This window comes from Sminthopsis crassicaudata, chromosome 6 (assembly GCF_048593235.1).
Source record: "Sminthopsis crassicaudata isolate SCR6 chromosome 6, ASM4859323v1, whole genome shotgun sequence".
NCBI classification, from domain to species: domain Eukaryota; kingdom Metazoa; phylum Chordata; class Mammalia; order Dasyuromorphia; family Dasyuridae; genus Sminthopsis; species Sminthopsis crassicaudata.
This window is the reverse complement of record NC_133622.1, coordinates 31,484,160-31,510,676: the sequence shown is the minus strand read 5'-3', so window position 1 is coordinate 31,510,676 and position 26,517 is coordinate 31,484,160. Positions and strand designations below refer to the sequence as shown.

General features: G+C 36.9%; 1 protein-coding gene across 1 annotated transcript in view; it reads right to left on the bottom strand.

Moving 5' to 3' along the window:
• LIMCH1 (LIM and calponin homology domains 1) overlaps positions 1–26,517 on the bottom strand; it is a 335,209-nt gene that overhangs the window by 148,943 nt on the left and 159,749 nt on the right. Inside the window, 1 exon segment of the mRNA XM_074273744.1 lies at positions 24,371–24,440. Coding sequence (XP_074129845.1) covers positions 24,371–24,440 — 70 coding nt within the window.

Below are 26,517 nucleotides of genomic sequence, written 5' to 3'. Positions count from 1 at the left end.
GTTGGCAGAGAGGAGTTAGTTGGGTTTCCCCAAAACCCCCATAAAAATGAAACCTCAAACTCTTCCCTCCTGGCTCTCTTTCATCTCCAGCTGGTCTAGTGCTCCCCACTCTAACACATGGATACATCAGTCATATTCTCTGCCTCTCCCTACCCATTTTGCCTGTCCTCTCTTTCTATGCCGTGCTCTTCCTCTTTATCCCTCCTCACTTTTTGTTATTAGACTGTACCTTATTAAAGTGTGATTGCAACTCCACTTCCTGATGCAATTGTGATCTTTCCCCACAATTATCCCAAGAACAAGACATGCCTGCCTCTATTTTATAACTTCATAAATTAATTATCAATTAACTTGCACACATTCTTCGCATCCTGAGACACAAAGGATTTCTTTTCTCTTCATTGTAAACTTTGAAGTCATTAGATTATAACACATATCTCCCTATAGCTTCTTCATCCCTACTCCCCTTTTATGTAATCTCTTATTCTACAACAAGGTCACATAAAAATATTCATTCATTTGTAAGCAGAAAATTGTGAGGTTTTTGCCATGAAGTTTCAGACCTGGTTCTCCACAATCATTTTTATTTGACTTGATCTTTCATCTTTTAAAAAAGAAATCATTTAAGAATCTTACCAATATTATCTTATTGTTATTGTCATTTACTTTTTTTTGCTTCTATTTTTTTTCCCTTGTCTTGGATGTTTGAAAAGTAAATGCTTGTTCAGATTCAGGTGTTTTCCCCCCAGGGATGCTTCTAATGGAATTTTAAAATTGTCTATTTTATTTCATTCATTATTGGGCTCAGGTTTGAAAGGTATGTCTCTTTGGGTTGCTCCTTTACTCAAGAATACATTCTACCTTGTAGTCTCTGGTCTTATCTTGTATCATTTGAATGTCCTTTCTTTAATATTTGAAGGTTTTTCTCCTAGTTGCTTGCAGAATTTCTTATTTGCCTTTTAAATTGTTCAATTCAACTGCTATATGTCTTGTAATTTAGGGTTAGTTTTTGTTTTGTTATTTTCCCTGAAGCTCTGTGGATTCTTTTTTTTTTTTTAAAGCTTTTTATTTTCAAAACATATGCATAGTTTTCAATATTCATCCCTGCAAAGCCTTGTATTCCAAATTTTTTTTATTTCTTCCCTTCTCCTTATTCTCTCCCTTAGACAGAAATCCAATATACATTAAACATGTGCAATACGGGGCAGCTAGGTGGCACGGTGGATAGAGCACCAGCCCTGAATTCTGGAGGACCCGAGTTCAAATGTGATCTCAGACACTTAACACTTCCTAGCTGTGTGACCCTGGACAAGTTACTTAACCCCAGCCTGGGCGGGAGGGGAGGACTAGAAACAAAAAAAAAATTGCAATTCTTCTATACATATTTTCTGTAGTTTCTTTCAAATGGCCTTTTGTTTTCTATATTCAGAAATTCTGGCAACTTCCTTGCTTTATTTCTTGCATTATGGTTTTCTTCTTTTTGAACTGCCATGTGTTTCTGGGAACTCTGTAATTCCAGATTATACTTCCATTGTATTTGCATTCCTAATCATTTAGTCTCTACTTTGTTTCTTTGGTGAGACTTACCACTGTAAATTCAAGCTTTTCTATTGTGTCAATTATTTTTTGTTGTACAGACCAAAAATTCTTTTTTTTAATTCTTACTCTTTTTCATTCTTAACTTTTTTTTTTAACTACAGTAGGAACACATCTTGATGTAATTTCATCTTCTCTTGGGAAGCCAGTGGATTCCTTCCTCATCAGATGTTTATTCATATTTAGTCATCAATGCCTGAACTCCCACCTGATTTGGAAAACACACACACTTCTGCTATTCATATCTTTGTTGATTTCTCTGCTGATGCTTAAGATCTTTATCTTTAAGTTTTCTTCTTTCTAAGATCTTTTCCCTGTATATTCCTCTGTTGCTCACTTTCCAACTCCTTCCCTTTTGATTGCAGTTTCCCTGAAGACTTCAAAGTCTCAGTTTTCTTCCATGCTGAGCAATTCCTGTTTGATCAGCCTTGATTCCACACCAAGTGATTCTGAAGAGATAGAATTGACCACAGCTAGCTGCTAGCCCTTATTCTTGCAGCTTAGTGGAATGAAGTAATACCCATATAAGGGTAGTGTTCCTTTCCTGTTCCCTCTCTTCATTTCTCTAGTTGAGTTGTTCAATACTTGGTGTAGAAGCACAGTATGGCTTCACAGCTATGATGACCAGAACAAATTTCTGGCTTTTAATTTGCCACAGCCCTGGGGGGAGGGGGAAAGACCTGAACTCTTATTATAATCCCATGGGTCAGAGTTAGCAGCACTGCTGGGCTGTGGCAGAATGTGGGAAATGAGGTATTTAGTGACTATATCTAGGGTTAGAGATTAGCCTTCTTAGCTACTGATTCATTAGGTTTTTACCTTCTAATTATCCTTGGGTGTCTCAGATACTGGAGACTAATGAAGTACTTTATTTCTTGTGCATAATTCTATGGCAGAAAGGTTTAAAATGTACTGTGAAGCAGAGAAATTGGCTACTTTAGTTAACTGTGTAACACAAGGTACCAAGTATTTGCTTTTAAAAAAGACATACAAAGGTTTATTTTCTCTCACTGCTATTAGGACACTTACTCCTATCATATCAAAATCCAGTATGTTCATAGCTGACAGAGTAGACAGTGGGAACTTAATTTCAGGAAAACCGGAATCCCACCTCACATATTTTCAAGTCACTTCACTTTCCTCAGTCTCAATTTCTCATCTGTAAAATGAGGATAATGCACCAATTTCTCACAAGATTGTGCTATTGTGAGAATCAAATGAGATAATTTAAGTGAAAAATCTTTTGAAAACCTGAAGATACCTCAGATATGCTAGCAATCATTATTGTTATTGTTATTGACTGATGTCACAGAATCTGTTTCCTGGAGATTAAGATGGCACCTTATTGGTAAGAGACAGGAAAGGGTACAGAGGAAATTCTGAGGGTAAAATGCAGGGACACCAAAGAAATGCTGGAATTGGTAGAACCGAATCTGTTTCTTTCTTGTATGTTTTCATTGTCCTGAAATGATGGGCAAGTCACCTCTCAGAAATTCAATTTTTAATATGTAAAATGGATCTAATTAGAGTCAGACAGTAATGAAGTGGATAGAATGCTGGGCCTGGAATCTGGAATCAGACCTGAGTTCAAATATGACCTCAGAAACCTACTGTGTGACTGTACATTCACAAATACACATTATTTATTAAGTACCAAACATAATGCTAAGCAAAATGCAAATATTAGCTAATGGATCTTCACAACAACACCAAAAGGTCTATCATTATCTGTATTTTGCAGTTGAGGAAACTGAGGCAAATAGAGATGAAGTGATTTGCCCAGCATCACAGAGCTGGTATCTGTGGGCAGATTTGCCCTTGACTCTTCCCCAAGTGCTCTGTGCACTATGGCAGCCCTAGCAGCCCTGACTTGGTATCTATGATAAAACAGATGAAGGGTCTGGGGACTCCCTTGTCTGTTTTCTGGGCTCCATGGGCGACCGCCCCCTACTCCGTTACTGCCCTTCAGTCCACTCTGCTCCAGACTGCTGCCCCACAGCAGGGCTACCGCATAGATGACAGACAAGTTTCCTTCAAGTCCTGCCAACAGAAATGCTCCTGGGTTAAGAACACAAAAAGCTCCAGATATCTTGCTACCGAGATTTTTAAAAATAAGTTTCTGTATGTATATGCACACCCACCAAAAACAAAAACTCAAGTATTCAAAGGATACATGAGCTCGGATCATCTTTCATGGAGACCTTGTGTTCTTGAACTCTTTCAACAGCTCTATTTGTTCTTATAAGGGTCACAGATTTATTTAATTGCAGTTCATCTTTCAATAGTCCATTATATGCCAAAGCATAACACATAAAGCATGAGGGTTGGGGTGAGGGTGGAATTAAAATAGAAGACTGACATTAGGTCACACTGTTAATTGTAGAAAAGTGATTGCTCCTAGCAAAAAAGGGTTGAATTTCAAACTTTAAAATGCTAAGTAAATATTTAGAAAAACATGCTTCAAAAATAGTCTTGTCAATTGACTACCAAAATCTGTAATCTCTGTTTAAAAAAATAATGGAAAAATGAAAAAAAATCTGTGGGGTAAGTGATTGTCTATCTAAACATACACAATTCACCTTTCTATGATTCCCAAGAGGTAAAATTCCATCAAAAAAGGAAATCTATATAGGGATGTTGATACCGCTCCCATGATGCTTTTCAGAAGCAGAATCCCAGAAAATAATGCATGGGCTAGGAATTCCCTCTTGTTCCTTAGTCACTTCCACAACTAAGGGGAGTGAGCCAGAGTTAAGTGAGCGGAACCTGGAGAACAATAAGATAATCAACTATGATAGATTTAGCTCTTCTCAGCAATACTATGATCCAAGACAACTCCAAAAGCCTTGTAATGGAAAATGCCATCCACATCCAGAAAAAAGAACTATGGAGTCTGAATGCAGATTAAAGCATACTATTTCAATTTTTAACATTTTCCCCTCTCTTGTGGCTTTTCCTTTTTGTTCAGATTCTTCCTTCCCAACATAACTAATATGGAAATATGTTTAACATGATTGTACATGTACAGCCTACATGGATTGCTAGCTGTCTGAGAAGTGAGGGAAAGAAAGGAGGAAGCAATATTGAAAATTTTCTTCATATGTAATTGAGGGGAAAAATAAAATACTATTAAGTTCAAACAACAACAACAAAAAACAAGTTAGCAAAAACATGAACATTATCATGTTTATATCCCTTAACAAAGCCTTACAAAAAAGGCTGAAATTCCAAATCAAGGAAGCGAATTCCTTCTAACTAGTAAATTTAGTTTCCCTAAATTCTACCTTATCTATCTTTTCCATAAGTGAATTATTTAATGGGGCCAGCTTGCTCACTTACAAGTTGACCAGTTTGAGAGATCCCAATGTTACTTATTTCAAGATTATATATATATATATATATATATGCAAAGATCCTAATATCATTACATTTTTTACCTCTTTGAGTTCCAATGCAAGGAGGTAGCAAGAATTTCCTTTGGATTGATCAAGCATCCTTGAGAGAAGATGGACCATTTTTTTATATCTCACTCTACCAATTCAGATAGGCAATCACTAAGTATAGGCTCACGATGATGCCCGAGGCCCTAATGAGTTAGGATTTGACTAGTTGATGATTATGGTTACACAGTTATTATGTATGAGAGCCAAGACTTGAACTCAGGTGTAACTCCTTCCAGGCGTGACTTTTTATCAATAATGTTTCCTGACTTTCATAAAACCATAAATAAAAGACATATTATAGGTATCAATAGACCATATTAAGTATCTGCTGGAAATAGCACCCTACTCCTCACAAATCACTATTTTTAGTTACCAATATGGAAATTTAGCTATTTTTTTGACCAAGAGAATTCTCATCCCCACAAAAGTAGTACCATCATCATACAGATATTCCAGATAATTTATTTGAAAGTCAACTGCATAACATGATACTAGAGTACTGGTTCTGTAGTTAGGAGGACCTGAGTTTAAATTCAGCTTAACACTTACAAGCTATGTCAAGTCAACCCCAATTGCCTGGCAAAAATAAAAAAGACAACTGCCTGTCTTGACAATTATACATTATAATCACTTATAAAAGCAATGAAAATAGGCATTTTTCTTCCTAATACATGCAATTTCTTGTCTCTTCAATCCCTACACTCAATATGATTTACACAAATGCCCCAAGAATTTGATGAATGATTCTATATTCTTTTGATAAGGAAAGACCTTACTACCTTTTGATAGCCATAATAAAACATTTTGTCTTTCTTACAGAGATCAATCTCAAGTCTCATCTCAGCTAATGGACTGTAAGGATGCGGTTCCCACAAAACAAGAGAAGGGAACTGTAAGGGTCCTTTAAATGGGCGGCTGCAGCACAACAGGAGATTTGAGTGGCCCAGAAGTAATCTCTGTGGATATAGGACTGCCCTGTGGGTGGGATCCTGGCCATATTGAGATAGCTTCAATGGGTGACAGCTCTCTGGCTGGTTGAGTGTGTGTGTGACCTCACAGGCCCTTTATAAGCCCACTACTTGCAGCAGTCACTCTCTTTAACCTGGCTCCCTAGTCTGGGATAGCCAAGCCAAGCTGATGGATAGCCGAGAGAGGTAAGGAGTTTGGTAGTAAATAGGTGGGTCTTCAGACCAGGTGTTGACTAAGGAGTTAACAAGTCAGGACATTAAGTCAGGTTATTATGTGAGTAGGTATAATAAAGGCTTTTAAGATTACACGTGGCTATTCTTGAATGTGCTACTGGTTATTAAACTACTCTTCAAGAAAGTGACCTTTGAAGGCCTCAGAGGAGCCGAGCTGGGTAGAGTTGACACTGTAAAGGTCAGTGGTCAAAAGTACTCTGTTGGGCCCTGCCAGGAGGGCACGTTACAATGGAGAACCTGAAATCTGAAGCTTTGAGAAGAGTTAGAATGATATATTGCAGAAATGATTATAAGCCTTACACATAAGTCTGAATGAAATGTATGGAAGATAATTACAGGGAAAATAGGTTATATAAGAGAAGTGATAGGATGTAAGAGAGGGCTAGAAGGGAGCAGAGAGATTATCTAGCCTAACCTTTTATTTTAGGAAGAAGCAGTAGGAATCAGGCATGGAAAGCTTGTCTTAGAGACCCAAAGACCTGGATTCAGGGCCTTTGAGACATTCTGGCTATGTGTGACTATGGGTAGGTCATTTAATTTCTCAGGATTTTAAAATATCTCTCTAAAATTGTAATCACAGAAAAGGAAGGGATCAACCATAATGGAAAAGCAAATCCCCATGAACTCAGAATACTAAAAAATAACATGTTCAATCTTTATTGATTTTATTTTACAGATAGGGAAACTGAGATTCAGAGAGTTTCAAAGAACATGATTGGTTTGTGGCAAAGCAGAAAGTAGACCCTTCTCTCCTGACTCCTGGTCGGGTACTATGATGTCTATTTTCTCAAAAATATGGTATTGCATAGCCAAGATAAGGAGGAAGTATAACAACTAGTCACTTGAACAAAATAACTCTTTTAAAAAAATTTCATCTCTCCAATTCTCCCCCTCTCCTTGTTTTTGGCTGCTGAGTTCTTCTTTTCAAATTCTACAACTTCAGCCATCCTTTTAGAACAAACACTTTTAGATCAGAAGCATCTTGACATTAGCACCTTTCATTCACCATGAGGGAAAGAATAAAAGAAATCTGATACTTTATCTCAGTTTGAGCTGTTTTTAGTGGGGGGAATAGTGATACAGCAGCATGAGTAAACTTAGTAATAGGAAATTTATAAAGTAAATCTTTCCTTCAGGGAGTCACAAATCAAAAGGAAATGGGGAAATGAAAAGTCCTTCTTTTCTGAGAAGAATCCAGAGGGCAGAGGTATAAAAATGAAGATGTATAACACAGGAGAGCAAAGAAAAATAATTTGAGCAGAACAAGGACCCTGTGCAAAACAGCCAAAGAGCCAAAAAATACAGCTTTGCTCCAGACCACTGGTCACGCCACAAGTATTACTGAGGTCAGATTTGCAGATGTCAGGACTGGGGTCAGCCCTGGGAGGTTTAAGAAAACCAATGACTTCTTAAGCTGAAGCCTCTATGGTATTAGCCGGGTCATGGCCAACAACTTTGGGAGCTGTTTACCAATCCCATTCTCCTTCACCACCCACAGAAATGCTCATGGTGATCCATGCCAAAACTTACATGGGAATCAGAAGGAGAGTCCAAAAACATCTAAAACATGCCCTAGTGATTTCACAAACTACATTTTTATAGAGATAGCTGTGGTGGGGGAAATGACCAATAAACGAAAATAAACTCTAGTATGTTAGCCATACCATGGGATGAAAGAAAGGGGGGAAAAAGATTGTTTCAAACTTCCTGTATATCCCTAAAAGTTTGGTGCCACAAGAAATCCCACAATTTCTCAGACAGTTCTTCCTCCCTGAAAAGAAAAGAGTCTGGAGAAGAATGAAAAAATACATGGCAAAATAAGGAGATGAAACATCTTCCCAAAGGCCATTAAAGCCAAAATACCAGACAGCATGTGAAAATAACAATGAGAACAGCATTGCTCTATCCATGCCTTTAGTACTAGTGTCCAGCAACATGAGTCTTCAGGCAGTGACAGAAGCTTGGCCAAAGACTGCAATAGTAGTATAAGGATCTGGAATCCAGAAGATCTTGGGAACAGAGGAAATATTCTATGTATGTTGCCTAATCTGGTGAAGTTGATGCAGGATGGTCTGAAGTCTTATTGATGTCAATATATAAAGGGGAGGACACTCAGTTTATTCTAATCATCACAAAATTGCTTTGGTCCCCAAGCCCTTTCATATATCTTCTATATGTAAAATATATCATTTATCTCTTAAGACTTCTCAGAGAGAAGTCTTTTCTGCTATTACATCTTCCAAATATGGTGGTCCAGCCAAACTACTCTATCCTGATCTCATCCTACACTCTTTCTAGTCCTCACATTGGTACGGCTCAAGTCCAGTGCCTGGAACATATTCCCCATTTCATCCTTATCTGATGACATTTTTCTCATTTTTGGCATTTTTGATGACATTTTTGGGTGCTACTACCTCCATGAAGTTTTTTCCTGATGCCTTCACTTACTTACCCACCCCAACTGAAGTGTTTTCTCTCTCATTAAATTTTCTTGAGTGATTTATTTGGATCTCCCCCTCTACACCCCCATCCCCTGCCAATGATTTGAAGTTTGATTTTACTTATCTATATATACACACATTATATCCCCTCTACTGACTGAAATCTTCTAGAGGACAGGGAACGTTATTTTTGGTCTCCAGAGCCTCATACTCTGACTAAAGAAATGGGATAGAACAGGACTGAACTTATGATTTTAATAGAATAGGAAGCTTTCTTAAGGCAAAAAAATTCGTTCTAGTTTCAGAGTTGTCTAGAGCAGAGATTAAAAACATGTGCCTGAACCAGATCAAAATGTAACTAGGAAATAATTAACTAAAGAAATAAAACTACAATAGAAAACAGATAATTTTAAAATGTGGTTTTTCTAAGTCAATGTGCGACACAGGTGACATTTAGTCATGTTGTTTCTATTTCAGTTTGATACCACTGCTATAAGAAGCAGAGAAGATAAATGATTTGCCAAGGATATCATATTGTGGATGGGTCAGAAATGGGACTACACCCCAGGTTTTCCAGAACAAAACAACTCTATTCATTAAGCCATGTTCCCTTATATTATTTTTACATTAAAACCCAAATTATGAAAGAAAGAACTAATTATTTCTAAACTATTTTCTTTCTGACAATTGAGTGAAACTCCAAGGCTTCCAAGGGAAAAAAAAACCCAAAACAAAACAAAACACCAAGCAATATTCATGCTTGTCAAGAGGAGAAAATGAAGGACACTGATGGTCTTTATCCAGTTACCACAAAGTAGTAATAGCAATGAATTGCTTAAAATTCACGGAGTCCAGTGATCTATCTACCTAGATCTGCTTCATTTTCCTTACATTTTAAAGACACATTTACCATTAACAAAGAAAAGCTTATAGATTATAGAAAACTTATCCATCTATAGTTCTGTAATTATCGTGTCCCTGAATCTTGGATAACTAAAAAGTTAAATAAAATCATAGGTACCCCCAAATCTTTGCCAACAAATTAAGGTTCATGAAAACCTCTCTCAGTTCATGAAAACTGTTCCTTCACAAATATAACAACAGGTATTGCTTAAGATCATTCATCCTTCCCAAGATTTCTAGTCCTTTATTCACCATCCCCCAAGCCCTCCTATCCCTCCAAAAGCACAACTAAATACATTTAAAGTATAAAAATGTATTAGGGGGAGTTAACAAGACATTTGAGAAAGAAAGCAAAATTATCTCTTTTCAAAAAGATTTTCCAAAGGAGAAGAATTCCTTACTCTTTCGGTTGCATTTCATTGAAGGGGAAAACTGGAACAGCTACGGTATTTATAAAATAAAAAAATATATATCCATTAACTGGCTTTGGTATAAAATTGGCTGGAGGCAGGGGGACTAAAGGGCTTCTAAAAATCCCTCATCTGGGTCTGTTATTACATTAAATACTTCTAATAGAAGCTTTTCACATCTTTAGTCAAGAGCAACAGAGGTAAACATAAAGAGAGCAGTATATTCTCCCAGATGGCCCAAGGGCCAGCATCTACAGGGATGGGGTAGTTAAGATACTTCTCTTTTAGCTGTCAAATGGACCTCAGTGATTAGCTACCCAGAGTACCTGGTGAGAGAGGAGCATTAAGATAAAACCTTAATTTAAGAATTTAAGTTTCAGCAGGCTTGTGGAACATGCAAACTTTTTGTAAGCAACCTTTTTGTAGTCTATTATCCACTCAGGCATGCTGAGCTATTGCCATCCTCACAGTGCTGCTGAATCAGCCACACCAAGAGTAACCCTGCAGGAAGAAATTGCAGACTCGAGAGTCATTTGGTAGATTAAGCACAGTGGAAGAAATATCAGTAAATTAGTGAGAGGCCAAAAATGAGCACTTGGCTTAAGAAGGATCATAAAAACAGATTTCTCAGACCTTGGAAGATGATGATATTGCTGCTGGGACTCTGGGCTTTGTTTTAGTCCAGTTCCAGAAACTTGGCAATGAAAAATTTTCTACTCATCTATATCTAATGCCATGAAATCTTTAGTTTTTAGATAGGTCTGCCTGAATCTTGTCAAATTCTGTTCCATAAAGAGCCCCTGTTCCAATCTCTAACTAACAATAAATATTGACCCTGGTGGAACAAGGGTTCAGTTGGCTGTGCTTGGTTTACTAGCAATAGAGCCACACTCCTCTACCCCTTTCCTCCTATATCCCTAGAAAAAAAAGAAAGAAGAGCAAGAAGGGAAAGGGAGCTGCTTCAATTAAAGCAAGAACTTCTCTTTTCCAAGCCACCGTAGTTTCCCACGTGTTCTCCTCAAACACAACACTGAGAAGTAGAACCATGCTTTGTAAAATACTCTTGTAATACAACAGCTGAAGCTCCAAACTTCTCTCAGAAGATGCCCCTACTAGCAGAGGATTATCTTATTTTTGAAATTGTCTTATTCTGGACAATATAATTGCTTCCCTCCCTACGCAAATTCTCTTCTCCCTTTATATGAAAAGAGGGTAAATGAAAACCAACAGAGCTGAAGAAAAATTGGTGGGAAAGTTGCCCTGCAGAAGGAGAATCAAACTGGATTTTATGCCATCAGTACCACCTAATATTCTGTGCCAAATATGAAAGCATGATTTCCCTCCTTTCCCAGTGCAAATTTCTATTTCTTTGAGATTTATATTCACTTACCCCAAGAGGTTCTCAAATGCATTAGCAAACACCGCCCAGGCCATTCTGGAGATGTGCTGGATGCTTTTCGTGGCTTGATCAAACTCAGCACCAAACACGTTATCCAGACCTTCACTACATTTTCTTTCCAGAAGCAGTCATCATCATAGTAAACACGCTCCTCCGGCCAGCAGCCGACTGCAGTCCACAGACTGAGGAGCCAAGGAGTTCCTTAGCAGCTGGAATGCTGCTGCAATAAAAGGGAACTCACTGGAGGAGAGGCTGATGACCACACCTATTGGGGAGGGAGGAAGGTCTTGCTGCCTTTGAAGAAAGAGAAGTAAAAATCTCCTAGTGAAGTTCACATGGGAGTCCACTTCACAACTTTTTGGGAAAGCAAGAGACACATCATGGAGTGATATAAATGTATTTATACAAATAAATATAAAAACATTTATGTCACTGAGAACCAAGAGTCTACGACTCTAAGTCCCGGCTCTGCCAGTAAGAAACTTCATCACTTTGGAAGTGTATCGTATTAGACTTCTAAGGTTATTTAATATTTTTGAATTTCCTAATTCTAGATTAAGCTATAAATTTACATTTGGTCATTTCATCTTACACACAAAACGTCAACTCATACTGAAAATTATATTTCTGCTTTCCTTTTTTTTCCATATTTTCACAATTCCTTACTTGAGACATTCTGTGGCCTGAGTGATACAGATAGTAAAAGAAGTTTAATGGAAAAGCAGCACACTGATCACCTACTTATTTATTCTTCTCTAATCCTTCAAAAAAAAATACATTCTTAATATAAATGCTGTAACATGGGGCAATGAATATCTATAATCTACCTTTATTTCCTTCTATGATTTATGGTCTAGATTGTTTTTTAACTTGAGAAATTTCCTTTCAAGTCAAAACAACACAAGGCTTTGGGATCCATAAATTAAAATTGTGGGAAAGCTTAATTTAAAATCAAAATGAAACTTTGAAATATTTAGTCTTGCATAAAAATAGGGGGATGGGCAAATTTTTGCATATATTTGGAAATAAAGATAGTTGAAAAAATTCCTGCAGACAGCCAGCTAATTACCAACTAGATGTCTTGCAAGTTTTTGAAAATTTGCTTGCCAAGACAAACTTCCTACAAAAACAATCTCAGTTGAAGGCAGTTTTCAGGAGAGCTGCTGTTTGTTAGAACACAGCATGTTATGATTCCATTTTATACGGTGCCTTGAGTACACACTGAGGTGTTATTTGGGGAACTGTTTTTCCTATTGCCTAATGATAAAATCCCTTGCAAGGCCACGTTCTATGGACATACTGTAAATTAATACCTTATAGAGGTCTTTCTCTAACAGAGAAGAGTAAAAGTCCAAGTCCAGTTTAGACTCTCAATTTCCTTTTTTTTTTTTCCCTACAGAGTTCTTAAAGGGGATGCCTTATTCCTAAGGGGAAAGTATACGGAACTGATGTAACGTTATAAGCTCTGTTACATTCTGTTGAACAAAAGATAAGGCAGAAATAAGTGGTTTCTTTCCTCGCAGAATGCCATTTTTCATGGACAGGAAGGAAAATTTAGAAAAGAAAGACCTTTTACGGAATTGCTATATATAATCTTCCACCTCCGCAAGAGACACATAGTACTAAGAGAAGAAAACAAGAGAAGAAAAATGACTGATTTCATACCTCAATTTACAAATGCACACCTCTACCCAAGTAATTTTCCTCTGGAGAATGAATAGAAGTTCCCAAATGAGTCCTTGGTTGATTTCTCAAATTCAATTCATTTCAACTAACATTTATAAAGTATTTACCATATTTTAAATATTATGCTTGTTATTGGGGGTGAAAGAGTAAAACGACAAAAGAAAATGATCCTATTCTCAAGATACTTAAACATTCTAAAGCCCCAGTGAAAAGCACTAATCTAATGAAGAGGAAAATGTACAAAACAGATATTAAATTTCCAGTCAGTGTAACCTGCTTCCAATCACTGGTATTTAATATCGAAATGATCAATTTCTCAACGTTTTGCTCTTGAAAATGATTGTTAACAAATAATTTAGAGCTTCTATTTATCTGATCAGGTAAATTTTCCTTCTGGATCTAAATTTTCATCATAGTAATCTCCAAAAACAATTCCTTCATTAGCAGATATTCATAAATATTTTTGATTGTCATCTCTATGCAGATCCCAGATCTAAATATATCTAGCCATGATCTCTTTCCTGACCACCAGTCCCACATCATCAACTGCCTTTTGGATATCTGAAACTGGATGCCCTATAAGCATCTCACACTCAAATATCCAAAGTAGAACTCATTAGCATTCTCCCCAAACCCTCCCTTTCTCCAAATGTCCTTATTACAGTTGAGGGCATTGCCATCACCCAATCACGTAGCTTCTCAACATTGTTGTAATGTTCTAGCCCTCATTCTCTCCTCTTCTATCAAATCCTGTTATTCCCACCTTTTGAATGTACTACCTTGTTTCTATTCACACGGCCACCACTGTTGTATGGCCCCTCATCTCTCACCTGGACTCCTGCAACAGCCTTCTCCTTGCTCTCCCCCCAATCTCAAGTTTCTCTCTGTTCCAATCCATCAGTAGTTCATATGATTTTCCTAAAATGTAGGATTAATTATATTTCTCCATTTTTGTTCGACTGATTAGTTGTGTCTAATTTTTCATAACATCATGGACTATAATACATCAGACTTTTCAATGCTCCACTAAGTTCATTGTTATTTCCATGACACTATCTATCCATCTCATCCTCTACTGTCCCCTTTTCCTTTTCCCTTCAATTTTTCCTAACATCAATATCTTTTCCATTGAGTCCAATCATCTCATTATGTGACCAAAGCATTTAAGATTCAACTTCAATATTTAACCTTTCAGTGAATAGTCTGAATTACTTTGTCAATTAATATGTCACCTCACTGGTTCAATAAATTCCACTGGTTTCCTACTTACTTCCAAGATGAAATACAGAATTTTCTATTTGCCATTTAAAGACTTCCACAATACTGTTTTCACTTTGGGCATAATTCCAGACTGATCTCCCAACTGTTTGGAGCAGTTCACAGTTCCACCAGTAGCTCAGTTTTTCCAAATTCCTTCAAACATTGTCATTTTACCCTTGAGTCCTTTTAGCTGATTTGATGGGTGTAAAATGATATGTCAAGGTTGCTTTAATTTGCATTTCTCTAATTTGTGATGATTTAGAGCACTTTTTTATAGGGCTATAAATGGTTTTGGTTTCTTCACTGGAAAACTGTTCATATCCTTTGACCAATTATCAACTGGGGAATGACTCATATTTTTATAGATTTTTCTGAAACACTTGTCAATAAAATTTTTTCTCTTAAAAAAAAAAAAAAAGACTTCCACAAACTAGTTTCTTCTTATTTTCAGTCTTCTTAACCTTCTACTCACGCTAGGATTTAGCCACAATGAATTAGAATTCTTCAGACATCACTTTCTGATTCCTTATTCCATGCTTTTATCCTGGCTATCCTCCATGCCTGGAATTAATTGTCTCCTCTCTCCTCCTCCTCCTAGCTTTGATAGCTTCTATGAAGACTTAGCTCAAATGTTTCCATCTGTAGGAGACCTCTTCCATCCTCCCCAATCCTCTACTACTGGCTCTTCTTCTCTGATGTTATCTTCCATTGACCCTAGATATATATATCTTGTTTTTACTGGGGTTATTTCGATATTGTCTACCTAATTAGAATAATTAGAATCCAGGAGATGAGGGACCCTGTTTTTTGTTGTTTTATTTTTAACTACTTTTTTTTACTTTTTCAAAACTACTATTTTTTTTTTATTATTTATTATTCATTTTTATTATTTTTTAACTACTTTTTTTTTTGGGGGGGGGGGAGGCTGGGGTTAAGTGACTTGCCCAGGGTCACCCAACTAGGAAGTGTTAAGCGTCTGAGACCAGATTTGAACTCGGGTCCTCCTGAATTCAAGGCTGGTGCTCTATCCATTGCACTACCTCGCTGCCCCTTTAACTACCTTTCTATCTCTAGTACTTGGGCCAGGACCTGGCATATAGTAAATACTTTATATGTTAAGTATTTTTTAATTAGTTAAGTATTTTTAATTTAATTGAAGCATTTTTTTTTTCAATATTTACCTAAAGGTACAGACAGACTGGCAATGTATTTCCTACTTTGTTTCACACAAACATCTCTTATTTGGACTCATGGCATTTTTTTTTCTCCTCAAACTTCTGAAAACCATTAAATTTAAGAGTCATCATTCTTTTTTTTTTTTTTTTTTAGATTTTTAAAATTAATTTTATAATTATACATTTTTTGACATTATATATGCATGAGTAAATTTTTTATAATATTATCCCTTGTATTCATTTTTTCCAGATTTTCCCCTCCCTCCCTCTACTCCCTCCCCTAGATGACAGGCAATCCCATACATTTTACATGTGTTACAGTATAACCTAGATACAATATGTGTGTAAATCCCATTTTCTTGTTGCCCGTTAAGTATTGGATTCCGAAGGTGTAAGTAACCTGGGTAGATAGAAGAGTCATCATTCTAAAGAATAAAAGTGAAGGACTGAAATAAAGCAATATTTAGGTCAATTTAGTTGAGAAACAGGAGTGGCAAAAGAAGAAACAGCTTAATTCAGGAAACAAAAGGTCTCTTCATTCTCCAGTTCTGACTAGTTCTCTTTCTGGTAAGACTGAACAACTGAGAGTGGGACCCAGGACTTCAGCCGGCTTGAGGGAGGGGGAAGGAGTAGATGGTAAGATCATAAGGGTCAGAGTTTAAGAAACTATAAGTCTTCGGTGCTATGACTCAAAGACTGACTGATTCCAATATTAAAAGGATCGATCAAGTAACCATAAAAGCAATAACTTTCGGAAGGGAGCAGAGGGGAATAACAAGAATGGGAAACTGCTACTTGATTCTCTGAAATCCTCAGAAAAGAGAAGAAGGAAAATGTATTATGTTACGTAGGGATCTGACCAAGGAACATCAGTGAGAATAGATTTTAAATTAGGTGTGCTCCATGTATTACGGATGATCTCCAGGCACATCCATACACATGGCACAATGTATCCATACACACTTCAATGAGCGCTGGAATTCCCCCAAGCCCGTCCAACTGACTGTGGGTAGAATTCCTTTTCTTTTTGCCAACCGCTTCATTTTTGAACTCACCATAAGAACTAGTTTGAAATTGTGTGGGTGGGCATATCTCTCTGGGTATAAGCCCAATGACTCCACTGACTAGGAATGTCAAATAAATTGAGAACTAAGCCATCCCTCTGAGCCGCCACCTTCCTGGCTCCAGGGAGGGGGAGAGCCAAGAGTCTGTACAATGCTCCATTTTGGAGCTCCGGTCTGTGCTCTGGCGTGCTTAAGTGCTAGACACCTTTGCCCCTTGGGACTGGCTTCAGGGCCAAGTTCCACAACTCAAAATTGGGCATCATTTCTTGCGAGGATAGGGCACATTTTTCTCCTTCTGTGCCAAGGCTGAGGAGAGTGGGAATGATCTGTCACTAAGTTCAACTTTAGCCATCTTACCTCACAGAGGCTGAGCATTTCCCATTGCCAGAAAGGACCAACTTTTCTTGTACAGTGGTACATACTAGTTTTTATTGGTCCCCCAAAAATAGAACAAGGACATCACAGAAATAACATCATAGAAATAATATCTAATCTGATTTTTCTTGTGCAGTGAGATCACGGTATAATATGTATACATATATTTTAACAGATTTAACATCTATCTGCCAGCTAGGAGAGGGGATGGGGGAAAGGAGGGAAAAATTTGGAACAGAAAATTTTGCAAGGGTCAATGTTGAAAAATTACCCATGTATATGTTTTGTAAATAAAAAGCTTTAATTTAAAAAATACCATATGACAAAATACAGAGGAAAAAAAGAAAATATCTAAATCCATGAAATAATGCACACTGCTGTGCACCCAGGTACTGCTTAGTACTCTACGATTGTGCAAAAATATGAGGTTACTTACATTTTTCCCTTTACCAAAACAAAAACAAATTCCTTGTTAATGTGTGGCCTATTAGAAAGAAAGAAGGGTTGAGAAAGGGAAAAACACCTTATTAAGCATTTACTATGTGCCAGGTACTTATCACAATTTATATTATCTCTTTTTTTGAGTTATAAGAAAACTTTCCCCCAATTATCCCTGGAAGCATGTTTTAGAATAGTGACATCAGCAAACTACAAGCTTGAATGGAGTAAGTCAACTTATACCTTCATAGCTCTCCCTCTGTCTTAACTTTTTTTATAATATAAATATATATTTTTTATTCCACCCTTTTAAGTTTGCTTTTATCCTAAAGAAGTAAGGGGAGAGTAGTGTCAGACCTTTGAGTTGTCAAATAAGCTGTACAGTTTCTCTTTTTTAGTGTGGGGTACTGGGAACATGGAGTATTGGTGGGAATGTGGTAGCAGTGATAAAAATTCTGGTGGGGTGAAAGAAAATTGGAAAACTGACCCGAATGATAAGAACCAGACAAAAATGAAGTCTTTGGTGGAGATTTACTGAAAACGCCTCCTTGGTTAGCAGATGTTAATTTATTGCCCAATCTTTCCAAAGGCTACTGTACAAAACTCTTTTCTCTTTCTTGGCAATTACTACATGATTTCCAAATTGGTATCTCCATTTCTGACCTATCTCCTTGGTTCCAATCAGCATTTCCGTTACATACAGAATATCTTTCTTTAACATCCCACTAGCACCTCAAACTAAATGTAAGAATGCTGAACTCATTACTTTCTCTAAAATCTTGTTCTGCAAACCGTGAGAGTTTTCTTTGATTCTTCTACCTTCTATATATAACCAACCAGTTTGCTCTCTCTATATATACTTTTTAATATCTTCCATCTATCCCTATTTCTCCATTCTCTCTATCAAAACATTAGCACAGGCCCTCATTCACTCAATATAGAATATTATAATAGCCGCCTAAAAAGTGTTCTGGTGTACAGTCTCTTTTTTCAATTTATCCTTCATAACTCTGCTAGAACTACCTTTATTGTGTATATCTGGCCACCTACTAAAACAGCAACAAAACAACAACAAAAATTCAGTGGCTTCCTAGTGCCCGAGTAATATCATTTTGGATCCTCTACTCAGCCTTCGAGATACTCTACAATCTGAAAACACACTTCCTTCTTACATTTTTCTCCTTCATCAGTGTCTTTCACATTTTCTATATTCCAGGCAAACTTTCTACTCCCCCTCAAAACGAAAAAAAAATTTTAAAACATTGACAGTTCCATGGTTTTTACTCCCATTGGAGCTGCCATTTATAATTTATCCCATAATGCTTTTCTCTCTTTCATCACTTGTTCAATTCCTACCCACTCATTAAGGCCCAACACAAATGCTTCCATAAAGCTTTCCTGAAACTCCTGATCCATTATGAATCTTCCCCTCCATTATTATATAGTTGCTTTTTTTTATTATTTTCTGACAGATTTTAAAGGGGTTCCAGGACTATGATTTTTAGACAATTTTATAGTAAGGAAACTCCATGATATAATGATGTATATTACAATGATGTATTTCTTCCATCTTGTCCTCCAACAGAAGGCAAGCTCCATGATTTCTTTACTTAATCTTCCCCAGCACAATGTTCTGCAGTGTTTATAATGAACGATTTGCTTTACTTGAAGATTTTCTTTTCAATTATTCTTTTTAGCTAATCCTTATGTTCCAATATTTCAGATAATATTAATTATTTTAAGTATGATTTCCCCTTTAAAAGGGTCCTGTGATTTTCTTTGGAATAGGGAACTCCCAATAAGGTCTCTCCCTTTCCCAATGAGCCCTGGCACTTACTTTGCAATCTAAAAGTTACCCAAGCCTTTGAAAAGGTATGGTTCAAAGAGTCATAAACAGGCCTTCAACCCAGGTCTACCAGATTCTAAGAACAACTTCTGACAATCACGCCATACTAACTCTTAAAAGATTTTAACATTTCCTCCAGATACGGTAATATCTCCTCAACTTTCATCATTTTTCTTGCCCTTCTCTGACTTCTGATCAACAAGCGACCACTGTTCTTGCTTTTATAACATCAAGCAAATACCAGCCTCCCTAAGTACACAGTTTTCTGGAAATTTACATTTGAGTCCTTTTCAGTAAATCCCATTGCAGGCAATCTGTTGTGTAACTCTATCTTTTAGGTTAAAAAAACATTTCAATCACTTTTCCAAAAAATACATTCCCGAGCAGTTAGGGTGACCAGATGTCCAAGTTTAGGATGACGTGAAGGAAATCAAGATTTTGTTTCTACTTTGGCAAGTACCTTCCACCCGCTACCTTTCTGTTATTTTTTTTACCTAATTCTGTGGTGCTGGTGATTGAACTAGATGGAACTAAATGGCAGAATTAAAATGATTCCTAAGAAAGGAGGCTTTGTTTAAGAAATAAACAACAAAATAACAAACGAGAAAACAGAAAAGTCTGCCCACTTTTTCTTAGAGGCAACTGAGATTAAGTGACTAGCCCAGGAGGCTCCATTTGAACTCAGATTTCAGGGCCAACGCTCCATTCACTGTGCCACCTAACTGCCCATGACAATCACTACAGAGTTGCCAGCTTGAATATAACCACCCAGCAAAGTGAATTTAAATTTGAATCTGTATTTTGGTTATATTAAACCAGAATACCTTCATTTAACTGATTTGTTGATTGATTTATTTGATTATTATTTGTATTAGTATGTGTTATAGATAATTATATAACATATCACAATTAAATAAAAATTATTAATAATAAATATATATTATTTAACAGATTCATTTCTGCAACTGAACTGAGCTAAATATCTAACGAGCAGCGTTTTCCACATTCTCTGCCTCCGAGGTCTCATAGTGAAAACATGCTACTGACAGGTGATGGACTCAGAGTAAGACTGAGATGTTTGATGTTTTTTCTACAACATGGCCAATATGGAGTTTTGTTCTTCAATCCCAGGTATCTGTAGCAATTTTGCTTCCTTTCATTTCTCTGGGTAGGGAGGGATGGATGGGAAGGACAGAGCAGGTTATTCTGAAGGTGGAAGGAAGAAAAGGTATAAAAAAACAAAAACAAACAAAACAAAACAAGAAAAACAACCCTGTATTGGATTAAGAAAAAAGTGATAATTAGAAGTCAGGAGATCTAGGTTCTTGAAGGAGTTTGAATGACTTCAAAGAAGAGCTTAGTTTTTCCCTTTTATATACAATGAAAAAAATCAGCTTATATGATCCCTACTTTTCTGAAAAGCTCTAAGATTCTTGAAGACTAAGACACCTTCTCTTCTGTTCTTTTAGAACTACCCAGGGGAAAGACAAGATTCTGATGAAAGTCTAGAAAGAAAACCCTTGGGGAAAGGAGTCCACCAGTATCCAAAGGCAGGCCCCCACTTTTTGCCGCCACCTTCATTGATAAATAGAATTGTTCCATCTGGCACCAGAAAAAGACAATTATCTCAAAGAAAGGGATTATAGGAGAGCATTTTGAGCGTATGTTCTTCTCATAAGGATGTCTAACATTCCAAGATGAAAGAAAATTCAGGATGAACTTTTCTGAGCACTAAACCGGAGCTCCAAGTTTGTGGCTTTATTGTGCAACGTTTGAGACTTGGCCCAGAGGCGGGTAGCATTTTTAATTCTTTGGCAAGACCCAGCTTCTATTTGAGGCTGTCTCTCTCCCTCTCTCTCTTTGGCCACAGTTAATAGCATCACTAACACCTAACAAAGAATGTGAGCATCTGCATGCAGCCCTTCCGCAGCTTCAGATGTCAGCAATTGTGACCGAAGAAATACAGACCCTGAACTCAGGGCTCCGTTTTCTTGCCAGGAAATGATTTTCAACTGCTTTGTTTTAACATCTTCGTTCCTGAGTGCTTTGTAACCATACTTCAATCCAGGGGCTAAAATACACCTTATCCTAGCTTTTAAATCTCCACCTGTTTATAATTTAGGATCACTATTTTTAAATGCACTTTTATATTTATCTTCAGGTCCAAAAGCTGGGTTACCTAAATGGATTGTATTCTCCACACTTCTATTAGGAGTCTCACATGGCGTCCAGGCAGAGGGAATATGCTCCTGGCTCAATTACTCAGAGCAGGGATGTCTCTGTTGCCGACATGTTCACCCTCACAGTCACCAGCAACACGTCCCTCTCCCTAATGATGGACAAACTGAGCAAGAGGTCTGATGTTGCACCCTAAATGATTCATCACTCACTTCTGATCCCCTCGTTTCTTCTGGTTGAGGAGCCTGAAATTGGAGATTTCCTATCAAACTACAGCCATAGCAACTTAAAATTATACTGAACCTGGTCCAAATCCCTAAGCAGCTCTAGGACTGCCCACTAAGGTTAAAAAGAGAAAAAGATATAGTGCGTTTGTTTCCTTAAAAAATTACTTGATATATAAGTAATTCTCCTGTATTTAGCCCAATAATAATTGCCTTGTATTTATTTTGTGTATGTTTCAGTACATAAATCACAATTTACATATCACTTTTGTAATATATGTGTGTATACATAGATATTATCTCACTCATAAAAATTATGTTTAATGAGGGCAGAAGGTACATCATTTTTGTCTTTTTCCAGCACCAAAGGGCAACTAGGTGGCTCAGTGAATAGACGACCAAGCCTGATATTGAAAAGACCCACTTTCCTGAATTCAAATCTGACCTTATATAGTGTATGAGCTGAGTCAAGTTAATTTTATTTGCCTAGTTTCTTTATCTGTAAAATGAGAAGAAAATGGCAAACTACTCCCACGCTTTTGCCAAAAAAACCTCCCAAAAGGAGTTACAAAGAGGTGGCCGAAATTAAAAATGATCAAACATTACCCAGCACTTAATTCCTGGTGCTTAAACAGATAACCAATAAGTGTTTGTTGATTGTTTAATTTATAAATGCATGTCTCAGGACCATTTTTTTTTACCTTGAAATACAAAGTTATATAGGAACATATATTCTTTTATATTATACATAAAGTTTCTATACACATACACACACATATAAAGTTATATAGGAACATATGTCGCTAATGAATATTAATTAAAGAATTGAAATTATCTGTAATAGCCAACAAATTAAATATGGTATGAGAACTCCCAACATGAAGAACTCCTTCCACTACAACAGGTCACAATTCACAGAGGATATGTAATTTGAGCCTCGCCATATTCATTGTCACTCATCAATAAAATGGGAATAAATGGCTCATAACTCATTATCAATAAAGTTAATCAATAAGGACTATCAGCAATCATTTTATGGTTAACAGATTCATCAACAACAATTCTGTCTAGATTCTTGACACTTTTCCATTTGTTTTCTGAACTTTTGAGCCTTTAAATACAAACAAGATGGATGTCACCACAAAGAATATCCAACAAACCATTTGGAATCCACTTAGACCTCTTCCCTTCTCGTATCTCTCAGTAGCAAAACTACTGCTTATCTTTAGTTTCCCCTCAATTTTCTCACCCACCCTCACACTGAATTATTTTCCTTTTAAAAAAGGAAACTAAATCCAGAGAGCTAAAATTCTGCAGCTTCCAGAATCCAAAGGCTACTTAGATGTGACATTACAGAAATAGAGCACAGAGGAGGGCTGTCCTCTGACCTGGTCAGACCTAACGTGGAGTTCCGTGCAAGGTTCCGCGTGTCACATTTTAAAAAGAACACTGCCCTACAGGGATGCACCGAGAATAGAATGAGCAAGATAGAAAGGAGCTTCAACATCACGCCATCCCAGGATAAACTGAAGAGACCACCAGATGTTGATTCTGGAGATCAGAAAACTTAGGAGTAAAGTGATAGCTGTCTCCAAATATTTTAAGAGCTTCCATGTGCTCTAAAGGGCAGAGTTAGGACCAATAAATGAAAGCTACAGTAAGCAGATGTGGATTTCATTCTTCCTAAAAGTTAGGGTATTCGAAAGTCAATGGGTAAGTTAATATAATGATTGATAGCATTGGGTGTAGTATTTAATAAATGGTCAATTATTTTTATTGGGTTGCCTTGGGAGGGGGCAAATCTCTTCCCCTTCCCTTGGAGGGTGATCACTGTCTGGAATATCATAAATGGGATTAATGATCTGGAAGAGCTCTGTACTTCATGACTTCTGAGGCCTTCTAAGTCTACAATTTCAAGATTCTATGAGCACTAATTAAAGCAATGAAAATAATACTCCTCTCTCTCTCCAAGTTAGAAACATAATACATCAAAACTTAAGCTGCTTGTTCTTTCCTTCAGTTTTTCCTTGATGTAAATACTACCCTTTCTTTTATAGTATGACCTTCTAGGGAGCAGAATACTCTGGGCTATAAACTCCAAGAGAGTAGAGACTGTTTTATGTGAACTTTACGTAGCTCTGGTTCTATACACAGTAAGTAAGAATGCTGGCAAAATAGTTAAATGGTAAATAAATGATTAGGTAGAGTGCCCCCTATACCATTATTTTAATTCAGTTAACATGACATTAACTCAACATTATATTAACTCGATTATATTAACTGATCAGCCAATGACAATGGTATTTATATAACTCCTTGTGCTGAAAGCACTGCACTGCTTTTTTGTCTCTTAAACCCAAATGAAAACAATAATTTGTCACACTTAGCTTTTAGTTAAGAAAAGTCCTCTCAATTTTTAGGATAAATGAATTAAAATCTAAAATGAGGCAGTTACCACTATATTCATCCACAAGTGCAAATGAATTAAAAATATCTTACACAGAAATAAATCCATCTCCCTAATAACGAGCATCAATGTCAGAGGGACAAAAGAGATTGAGCCAAGGTTCAGATAGCATTAAAATCTCCAGTCTTGCATTTTCAGATTCATCTACATCCAAAGGACTGGATATTTTCTCATTCAATACCACAGCCAAACACTGAAGTCATCATGTTTTATCCACTTATGGCAAAAGTTATATTGGAATAAAAATCATTTAGGATACTCACCAATCCTGCAATGGGGGTGGGCAATCTATTGATCTTTTTGACAAGTCCTGGTTTTATTGCATTCAGCAGCCTGTCATGAGAAAGACAATACGTTAAAAGAGGAAATAAAGATGATCACACAAATCATTTTTATCCCATGATACAAAATGAAATGGGGAAAAAAGCTGCAAACTTAAAGCAGGTTAAGTGAAGCACATACATAAGTAAATCTAACAATATCAAACGAGTTGAGGTGGGTCAAGTTTTAATGTTTAAAACAGCAGTTTCTTTCTATTTATTGGGAGAAAGCGGGGAGAATGACTATCAAACATTGTTTATATTGTTAGCCTTGTTGCTATTTATGAAAATGATGAAAAAAATATCAAAGAACCTTGAGGCTAGTAGAAACTGCAAGAGCCTGAGCTCCTGCACAGAGAAGGTTATGGAGGCAGAGTCAGGGCTTTCCCACAGCAAAATTCATTGTCATTTCACTCTGAGCCTTAGATCCCCCATGTCATTGTAAAAGAACTGTAATGAAACGTGCACTGATTACTCAAAGGGTTGTTGTGAGAGATGGGAGGAAAATACTTTAAAAAAAACTTCAAAATATATAAAAATGAACAACTGAATCCTGTGGTGCGCTCTGTGCGGAACAATCCCTATGTGTGGAAGGCATTCTGAAGGAAATTTCTGGGATTGAAAATTGAAAACAAGAAAATACAAGTGAAAGAGATGGAGTCTCAGGAGCCTGTGGTTAGCTGCTGGAAGACAAATATAGAGAGAGTAGGAAATTAGTAGGAAGAATGACAAATCTCACTTTCTAGAGACAAGTCTGTTTGGATTGGCATTGGAGTACTATGGCGAAACAGAGTACAAGAGAATATAGTCTATTCAGAAAGGCCAGAGTGAGGATAAAGGAAAATTTTGTGCAAGCATTTATTCCCATATGCAGGAAGTAGGAGGAGACCAGTGGCTAGAAAAATTTCTGGGTTAGGTTTCAAGGGGAACCTTATGGCCAAAGTTTATTACAATCCTCCAAACCAAGAGGAAAAACCTGGTTTGGCCTTCTTTCAGAAGCTTACTGAAGATGCCGAGTCCCAGACTTTATTGGTGATGGGGACGTGTTAGAAAGGCACTATCTAAATGCATTTCTAAGAGGTCTTAAATTTAACATGGCATTTGACTTTGTTTTCATTGATAGTGGTCGTTCCATAGGAACAATATTGTCCCAAGTAAATTTAATATGATAATGGCAAGGGGATTATTATTATTCAAGTGCCCAGATGGGATCATAAAGCTCATAGATTTAGAATGGAAAATACCTTAGAAAGCATGTAACTGTATTCTGTAATTTTAAAGTTGAGGAAATAGAAGGCCCGAGATTTGCTCCTGAATTCTTATGAGCTGCTCCACAGCAGAGTTTGGGATTTCCATTTTCAATATAATTTAAAAGTCAAGGACCACTTAGTGATGAGTGTGGACCCTGTAAGTAAGCACTGTGTGATCCTTGACGCTTTCCTTAACAAACTGGCCTCCTTGGAACACCTGCTGACCTTCTTTTCTTCCCTCTAAAGCCTCAATTTCCTAGGAATCAATTCCTCAAACTAATCTGGGATGTGCCCTTGCCTTTGGCTTTGTGCATGAGTCTTTCTAGTCATACTCTATATGGAAATTTGGCTTGGATTTCTAGCATCCAGCTTGTTTCTCTCCATTTACCACATATTCCAAACCACAAGTAGGTTTTTTTTTTCCTTGGGAAATTTATTTAAAGCTAAAAGACTATTCACAGAAGTAATAAAAGTAAAATTCAATTGAGAGGATTTCTCAAAGAATTCTACCCACAAATCCTCCCAGATAGAGAAGATATAATTTTAAAACGGCACTAGATTTGGAGTCAGGATTTGTATTTAAATTCTAGCCATGATTCTATTAATTTGACCCTTTGGGATATTGGAACAAATCAATTTTTTGGAGGCTGTCTATGAAGATGGTTTCAATTGTTCTTTTCAGTTGTAAATACTATAGTTCTGTGGAAGGTTTGAAAACTTCCTGCTAAAGCACTAAATAAAACCATTTTCTTGCACACACATACACACAGGTTTGCACATGCTAAAAGTGCTACATCCTTTGGCATTATGGGGATGTTTATTACCTAATAATTAAAGGAA